Here is an 8,723-nt window from a genome sequence, read left to right on the forward strand (position 1 = left end):
GAAGGGAGAGTCGGAGGCACCCTGGCTTGATGTGGGATCTCAATTCCAAGATCAGAGAGAGAACTCAGGCTGCAGCGGGGAAAGCGCTGACTCCTAACCATAGACCATCAGGGAACTCCTCTGGCTCACTTCTGAGAATCTAAATCTGATAAAAACTATGAACCCGATAGCCAGAAAAACACATACACATTCATTTTGATGCAAGGAGTTATTAAAAAGGCAAAGCCTGGGTGTTCCCGCTGTGGCTCAGTGGATTAAAGACCTGACATTGTCTCATGAAGGTGCAAGTTTGATCCCCACCCTCGCTCAGTGAGTTAAGGATCTGGCATTACCACAAGCTGCGGCTCACAGGTGCAACTTGGATCCAGTGCTGCCATGTGTGGGGTGTAGGCCACAGATGTAGCTCCAATTCAGCCCCTAGCCTGGGGGCCCCTGTGTGCCACAGGTTCAGCCCTAAAAAGAAAAAAAGAGAGAGAAAAAAGTTTTTTTAGGGCCGCATCTGCAGCATATGAAAGTTCCTAGGCTAGGGGTCGAGTTGGAGCTACAGCTACAGGCTTATAGGATCCAAGCCACGTCTGAGACCTACACCACCCAGCTCACGGCTGGGTCCTTAACCCACTGAGTGAGGTCAGGGATCAAACCCACATCGTCATGGATACTAGCCAGGTTCTTAACCCACTGAGCCACAATGGGAACTCCGAGAAAAAAATTTTAAATGAAAAGGCAGGGCCCCATGCTCTGTTTTCCTCTTCGTCCCAGGTGTGCCAAAGGTGAAGTTGCTGTGTGGAGCAGATCTGTTGGAGTCCTTCGGGGTCCCCAATCTGTGGAAGAGCGAGGACATCACCAAAATCGTGGGAGACTATGGGCTCATATGTATCACCCGGGCTGGAAATGACACTCAGAAGTTTATCTATGAATCCGACGTGCTGTGGCAACACCAGAACAACATCCACCTGGTGAACGAATGGATCACCAACGACATCTCATCCACGAAGATCCGGCGAGCCCTCCGCAGGGGCCAGAGCATCCGCTACTTGGTCCCGGATCTTGTCCAGGAGTACATTGAAGAGCACGGTCTCTACAGCTCCGAGAGCGAAGAGAGGAATGTTGGCATCATCCTGGCTCCTTTACAGAGGAACACCGTGGGCACTGACGCATGAGCAGGTCTCCAGCAGGGTAGTTTGGATTTGCCTTTTGGGAATGGAAGCAATCCAGGTGTTAGCAACTGGGAGAAGGAATTGGATCCTCTAATAAAGTAAAGCTTCAGAGTAGTTTGTTACTAAATTAAAATCAGGTTTATCTTTTCATCAGAAGTTGCCAAGATGAATGTTTTCAATGTTTTATTTGTCTGTTTATTTGTTTAGAACATAAAAATCCCCCCTTTTTTTTTTCCTTTTTCAGCCACACCGGTATGGACGTTCCTAGGACAGGGATTGAATCCAAGCTGAAGCTTCGGGAACTCCCAGATGCCTTCGTCTTTAAAACAAGAGATTGGCAGCACTAAAATCCGAAGAGAATCAAACTAACTGCAAAAAGAATTCAAAAAGGACATTCTAGGAGTTCCCTTGTGGCACAGTGGGTTAAAAATCTGGCATTGTCCCTTCCTTGGCTCAGGTAGCGTCTGCAGTATGGGCCATCCCTGGCCCCAGGAACTTCTATTTGCTGTGGGCGTAGCCAGAAAGAAACAAACCAAAAAGGACCTCCTGGCTTGACCACATAGCGAAGTCAAGTGCGAAAAGCGTCCATTTAAGATCCGACCTTTAGTTATGAAAGGAACGAGCATTTTATGCATACCTATTGCCAGGCCAAAGAGTTCTTAAAATAGCTTGTAAAATGCCTAACCGACCCATCGTCTCCAGCCGTGTGCAGTGCAGGCTGCGAATGGCCTGGCAGAAACTTTACACCAACGGTTCCTGGTGTCTGGCACACCTCAGAAGGTCAGCGAAGCTTGGCTGAGGCACACTGGCCTGCAGCCCCAGCTTTGGAGGGAGGGGAGGGTCCAGGCCCCGGAATGTTTAGAAAGGTGCCCAGGTGTTTCGGAGCCCATGAGAGGTAGAGGGCCTTCTGCGTGTTGTGCACATTCTCTTAGCACAGCCCTGACGTGGCTCACATGCCAGCCCTGCTCTCCACCATCTTCCTGTATCTTCAGGAACAGCTTCAGAGGGGACCTTGTGCTCCCCGAAACAGGCGGCAGAGAATGAGACCTCATTCAGGGCTTGTATGAAATGTGAATGCTTTTAGCCTTTCCTGAGAACTTGAATTGAAAGCTGAATGGACTTGAGCAATGCCACCCTGGGTCAGCCCGGGAGCTCCTTTAGCCCAAGATTTGGGGCCCTGATGAGTGGCTTGTGGTCGAGAAAGCTCCATGATGTCAATCCAAACTCTCAAGCTTCTGAAGAGTCCTGCTGTTTCTCTTCCAGCTGCTGTGAATTTCAGCAGAACTGTTTGCTTTTTCTCTTCTTGTCCTTTTGCATGAACTTTAACCAAAGTAGACCACTCAGATAATAATCCAAAGCATCGCTTTATGTGAAAAGCACAAACTTATTCTATGGTTTGCTACTGATTAAAACGTTGTGGAAGTTTTACCAATTAGTAAAGCAAGATGACCAAAAGGAGCTTTTTCTAGAATAGTTTTATGGTTCCCAAGCATTATTTTGAGATTGAAACAGGGCTAAAGTTACATTTCTTTTTCTTTTTTTTTTTCTTGTGGCATATGGACGTTCCCAGGCTAGGGGTCAAATCAGAGCTACAGCTGCTGGCCTACACCACAACTCACGGCAATGCCAGATCCTTAACCCACTGAGCGAGGCCAGGGATCGAACCCATATTCTCATGGACACTAGTCAGGCTCATTACCGCTGAGCCACAATGGGAACTTCCTAAAGTTTAATTTCTAAAGAAAATTAAATAATTACCTTTACATACCTACACCTAATACTTCACATTTCTAACTATACCCTTCTAGATGAAGGATTTCTACCTCTGCAGAAGGGAAAAAAAAAACACACCAGTGCAATCGGATAGTTAGATCTGAAACCACAGTTTTAAAAAGTGTTAAATAAAGTTGACAAATGTAAATTCTACAGCTCCTGACTTACTCTTCCTCAAGCCAACGGGCCCCCTTCTCGGAGATAGGGAGGCGCCAAGCCTAGTACCCAGTGTTCTCAGTCGCTTATCTGCTGAACGAGTTGTAACCTCAGATCATAGAGATGAGGTTTGTCCTTCTGCTTCTCAGCTGGTTGGAGTTTAGGAGTTGGAACCGTACTGAAAAATAACAATCTAGAAGCAGGTGAGGCTATCACATTTTTTTTTTTCTTTTTTGGTCCCCCCCTCAGCCTATGGAGTTCCCTGGCCAGGGCTCAGATCCCCGAGCCACAGTTGGCAGCTTACACCACAGCTGTGGCAAAGCCAGATCCTTTATTTAAGCCACTGTGCCAAGCAGGGGACTGAACCTGTGTCTGACACTGCAGAGACACTGCCAATCCCATTGCATCACAGGGGGAACTCCGAGGTTATCGAAATTTAACTTTGATTTCTTCTGGAAAAGTACAGTAGGTTTATCCAAGGTGTGTGTGAGCTTCAGGAAGTTTCCAGTGCTAGAAACTTATGTTATACTGTGATGACTTGCTGCCTAGACGTGCCTATTCCCTGCTCAGCTATGAATATACTGACCTCAGGACCCACTGGGCAAGGCATGTGGCGACCCTCCCAGGAGACCTGGTGGCAATGAAACGACCCTATTGTGCTATTTGTAGATCAACAACACTTGGCTTTTGGTCCCAGGGCCACAGATGCTGCTAATGCCGCCACGTAATAGCATAGTTCAGGGATTTCCTGGAGGATGGAACTTCCTCTCTGGATAATAGAAATTAGGACAATGAATTTCACAAGGGAGTGAATATCAGTAATTGTTGTATCTTCCGTCGAGGAAGAACACAAAAATGCCATTGTTTATTCCCTACCATGCCTTTTCCACACTTGGCTCTTGGAATGTGAATTTAGAGTTTCAGAAATGTGTCCTGTTTGATGCTAGTGTTCTTTTTAATGTGTTGCACTCCTTTACCCCTTACATTGTGTAATTTAAAGCTGCAAACGAACTTTCAGGAGTTAGTTCCTGCTGCAGTGCAATGAGTTAATGATCCAGCTTGTCTCTGTGGCATCACTGGTTTGATCCCCAACCTGGTGCAGTGGGTTAAGAAATATTCACCCCAGGGAGTTCCCTGGTGGTCTAGTGGTTAGGATTTGGTGTTTTTACCACTGCAGCCTGGCTTCAATCCCTAATCTGGTTATGAGCCCCAGCTCACTCTTAACCAGCGGAAGGAGAAAGAAGGGTGCCAGGTGCCCATGCTGGTACCATAGCGCCGCCCTGCAGCACTCTTGCCTCTGAGACAGAGCGGAAGAAGCATCTGCCTGGGAGCCCCAGGCATGTCAGTCAGGTCGGCTGACTGGGGGCTTAGGTTTCCACGTCTCTTTTTGTAAAAGAAAGTGACGATCTCTGAGGCCCCTTCTGGCTCTGAAATGCTGTGGACCTGATGGAGAGTTGCCACTCATACTGGCTTCTCACCACTGAGCTGCCATCAGTCCCTTCCCTTCTGCATGACCGGGAAGCAGTGTCTCCCTCATTATGGGAGACACCAGAGGGAGCACCCGTGTCGCAGGCAGCCTCTGTGTTCAGGCCACTTGAAGTTGGGGGCGGGGTTGCTGCCTTTGGAGCATTGACAGGGAACTCTCCAGAGCCCCTCCCAAGGGCTTCCTAAAGATGAGTGCACTCAGGTCCCACAGGAGAGGAAACCAGGACAGAGGGTGCTCCAGGTGGAGCTTCTTATGCTACAAATTATTTGTCACTTAGCTGGATTTTTTTTTTTTTTTCTTTTTAGGGCTGAACCCACGTCCCATGGAGGTTCCCAGGCTAGGGGTCAAATCGGAGCTACAGCTGCCAGCCTACGCCAGAGCCACAGCAACGCCAGATCCAAGCCAGAGTCTGTGACCTACACCACATCTTACAGAAACGCCAGATCCTTAACCCACCGAGCAAGGCCAGGAATTGAACCTGAGTCCTCATGGATGCTAGTCAGATTCATTAACCACTGAGCCGTGATGGGAACTCCATCCACAAAATTATTGATAAAAGTGTAATGACCCCTCTGTATCCAGGTCTCACCCCTGCAACTAGGCCAAGCTCCCTAATGGCATTGCTTCCTTGCGTTAGGGAGGAGAGGTATGGAGGGGGTGAAGTTTACCCTAACGTCCACGCCACTCGTTGCTGGACCAGAGTCAGACCTTCATGTGCCAGGAGAGTGCTTCCACTACAGGTGCACCCGTCATTCCCATCCATGACTTTTAGGAGAAGCAGGCCCACATTTTGGCCCTGATTTTATGATTTTCTTTACCAGTGTCAGGTAGAAGGGGACAAAAAGGGCCCAGATGGGGCCAAATAACTTTCTCTCGTCTTTCCAGAGATAACTTTGGTCCTAGTCTAGAAGAAAGACCTCGGAATTGTAGAGGAGAAAATTACTCCTTCTCCCACGGGCAAGTTCAATCTCTGTCCACTTCAACTGAAATGCAGCTCTATTCCTAATAGATGACCCTTGCTCCAACTGGCCAAAAGCCATACCAACCAGTACAATGGCTAAAATTATTATTAGTTACTTCTGTGACTTTCATTTTTAGGCCAACATCTGGGACAGTAAGATTTTAAGGATAGGAAGGAAATATAATTTCTCCATGTCCTGTTCCCTTAGTCATCTGGAGTTCAAACAGATTTCCAGGCTCCAGAAACCTGGGCAGAGGTCAAATTTAGGGCCCTTTAAATGGGAATATATGTCTAATCACAGGATTTGATATCCCCCTGTCATATTCCACCAAAGAAATCAATGCTTCCTAGTTAAGAGAATCAATAGCCTCATTCTGGGCAAGGCAGTGCCACTATGGTTTCTCCATTAAAATGGCATTTCTCCTTTGGAAAGGTCAGAGCCATTCATTCAGCAAACACTTATTAAGCACTTTCCAGGCACTGTGCTAGGCCCTGGGGCTGCTACAGATGTGAATGGGATGAATGTGGTCTCTCCCCTTGAAATGTTAATTAAAAAGGTGGTAAGCAAAGCAAAAAAGGTAATTATGATAATTATGAAGGAGGTAAGCAGAGATGTGATGCAGTGTAAATGTATATCAGAAGCCTGTTCTGGGGAGTGTTCCCATGGCACAGTAGGCCAAGGATCAGCGACTTGGGTCACTGCTGTGGTATGGATTTGATCCCTGGCTTCGGGACTTCCACATGCCTTGGGTATGGCAGAAAGAAAAGAAGGAAAGAAGGAAGAGAAAGAAAGAAGGAAGGAAGAAAAAAAAGAAAAAGAGGGAGGAAGGAAGGAAAGGAAAGAAAAGGAAGGAAAGAAGGAAGAGGAAAGAAAGAAAAAAAGCAGGGAAAGAAAGGAAGAAAGAAGTTTCCATTGTGGTATAGTGGAAATGAATCCAACGAGTAACCATGAGGTTGCAGGTTTGATCCCTGACCTTGCTCAGTGGGTTAAAGATCTGGCATTGCCGTGAGCTGTGGTGTAGATCGCAGACATGGCTTGGATCCTGCACTGCTGTGGCTGTGGTGTAGGCCGGCAGCTGTAGCTCTGATTCGAACCCTAGCCTGGGAACCTCTGTATGCAGCAGGTGCAGCCCTAAAAAAAGCAAAAAGAAAAGAAAGCTAGAAAGAAAGTGTGCTGTTCTGAAAAGGTGACTCAAGTTTTTGAAAGAGATCCAAATATTTCTCTGTCCAACTTCTCAACTAATGGAAAAATAAGAGAAACAAGCAGAGCACCAAAATAGCACATTTATTACTAATAAAATCCAGGCTAGAAGTTGTAGCTATAGGTGTGAGGGTCAAAAAGGGACTGGTAACCGCGACAGATGGTGTTTTCCAAAACGGCTATTATGAAATCTCCCATCTCACATGTGACATCAGGAGACGAAGTCCCTGTTCCCTCTTTTTGCATCTGGGTGGACTTTTGACTCTGGTGGAAGTGGATGTGGATGAGCAGAGAAGGGAGAAACCCCAGTGTCTACTGGGTTTGGGGCTTGAACAACCAGGTGGCTAGTGGTACAATGGATGGAGATGAGGAAATCTGAGGAATAACTTTGTTTTATGCCATCTTGATATGTTACATTTGGATGTGCTAAGACATCCGAGTGGAGACATCAGGTAGGCAGTGAGCTCAGGGCTCAGGACTCAGGCTGCCTGAGTTTGCTAGTTTGCTTGTTTTGCTTTTTAGGGCCACACGCATGGCATACGGAGGTTCCCAGGCTAAGGGTCGGATCAGAGCTGCAGATGCTGGCCTACACCACAGCCACAGCAACATCAGATCCAAGCTGCATCTGTGACCTACACCATAGCTCACGGCAAGGCCAGATCCTTAACCCACTGAGTGAAGCCAGGGGACAAACCCGCAACCTCATGTTTCCTAGCCGGGTTCGTTAACCGCTGAGCTACAAAGGGAACTCCAGGCTGGCTGAGTTTGAATCCAGACTCTTCGGCCAACTGTGTGATCTTGGGCAAGTTACTTAACCTCTCTTCATCTCGGGCTTTGCCTCTGTCAAACGGAGATGGTAAAGGAACTACTGGAGAGGTAGCATTTTGTGATTAATGGTCATACACAGAGTAATCGCTCAATAAATGCTAACTGTTAATATATTTGAGTCTGGAGCTCAAGGGAGAGATCAGAAAAGTCTTGGAGCCAGCCTGGCTAACGTTATAGGTTAGCCCACACCCCCGACCACCCACTCTTTTGCCTTTCTCTACTGTCAAGGTTGAGGCTAGAGGCTAGATTCCCCCAGGCTCCCTCACAGTTAGACGGAGCGTATGACACAGTTTTGGCCAATGAGTGTAAGAAATGGGATGGAAAGATAGTGGCAGGTGGTGCCGTACACCGTCCTTCTCACCTCCAGTGTGGAAACACAGCAGCCAGCCCTTGACAGAGAGGTCACTGGCAGGAATGGAAGGCCAGGAGAAGGCAGAGATGCCACCCTCGTCATAAGGAGTTGCCAAATCAGGACCAGCAACTGCTTATCCCAGGACTGCTTGATAGGTAAGGAGAAGAGGAAAATAAGCCCCTATTTATTGTGACCACTAGAGTTGGATTTATTTATTTATTTGTCTTTTCTAGGGCTGCACCTGTGGCATATGGAGGTTTCCAGGCTAGGGGTCTAATTGCAGCTGTAGCCAGCGGCCTACACCACAGCCACAGCAACAAGGCATCCCAGCCGCATCTGCAACCCACACCCCAGCTCATGGCAACGCCAGATCCTTAACCCACTGAGCGAGGCCAGGGATCGAACCCATTACCTCATGGTTCCTAGTCAGATTCGTTAACCACTGAGCCACGATGGGAACTCCTAGAGTTGGATTTTTAAAATGTATTTATGTATGTATTTATTTCTTTACGGCCTGCCCCTATGCAGCATGCAGAAGTTCCCAGCCAGAATCAAACCCGCATCACTGCGCTCACCGGAGTCACAGCAGTGACAAACCCAGATTCTCAACCAGCTGAGCCACCAAGGAACATGTAGAGTTGCATTTATTGGCCTATTATTTTGCAGCTGACACCGTAATGAAGGCCATGCCTTTGAAAGCGATCCCTTGGTCACTAACACGTAGGCAGAGAAAAATGTGCGCTCTGGGAATGTCCCCTTCGGAGTTCAAGCAGAGGCGAGGGAGCCCGGAGGAAGAAGGAGGTGTTTCC

At 47.6% G+C, this 8,723-nt stretch overlaps 1 protein-coding gene across 6 annotated transcripts in view; it reads left to right on the forward strand.

Annotated features, from left to right (window-relative positions):
* NMNAT1 (nicotinamide nucleotide adenylyltransferase 1) overlaps positions 1-3,078 on the forward strand; it is a 34,269-nt gene extending 31,191 nt beyond the window's left edge. For 3 of the 6 annotated variants that reach the window (XM_047791681.1, XM_047791680.1, XM_047791683.1), the window contains one exon: positions 760-1,284. In XM_047791681.1, the coding sequence (XP_047647637.1) occupies positions 760-1,160 (401 nt within the window). In that variant the 3' untranslated portion in view covers positions 1,161-1,284. Of the gene's footprint in view, positions 1-759; positions 1,285-1,401 lie in introns of those variants that run through there. The other 3 variants (XM_047791685.1, XM_047791682.1, XM_047791684.1) reach the window with 2 other exon arrangements.
* Positions 3,079-8,723: the final 5,645 nt, after the last annotated feature.

Source organism: Phacochoerus africanus, chromosome 8 (genome assembly GCF_016906955.1).
Source record: "Phacochoerus africanus isolate WHEZ1 chromosome 8, ROS_Pafr_v1, whole genome shotgun sequence".
Taxonomy (NCBI): domain Eukaryota; kingdom Metazoa; phylum Chordata; class Mammalia; order Artiodactyla; family Suidae; genus Phacochoerus; species Phacochoerus africanus.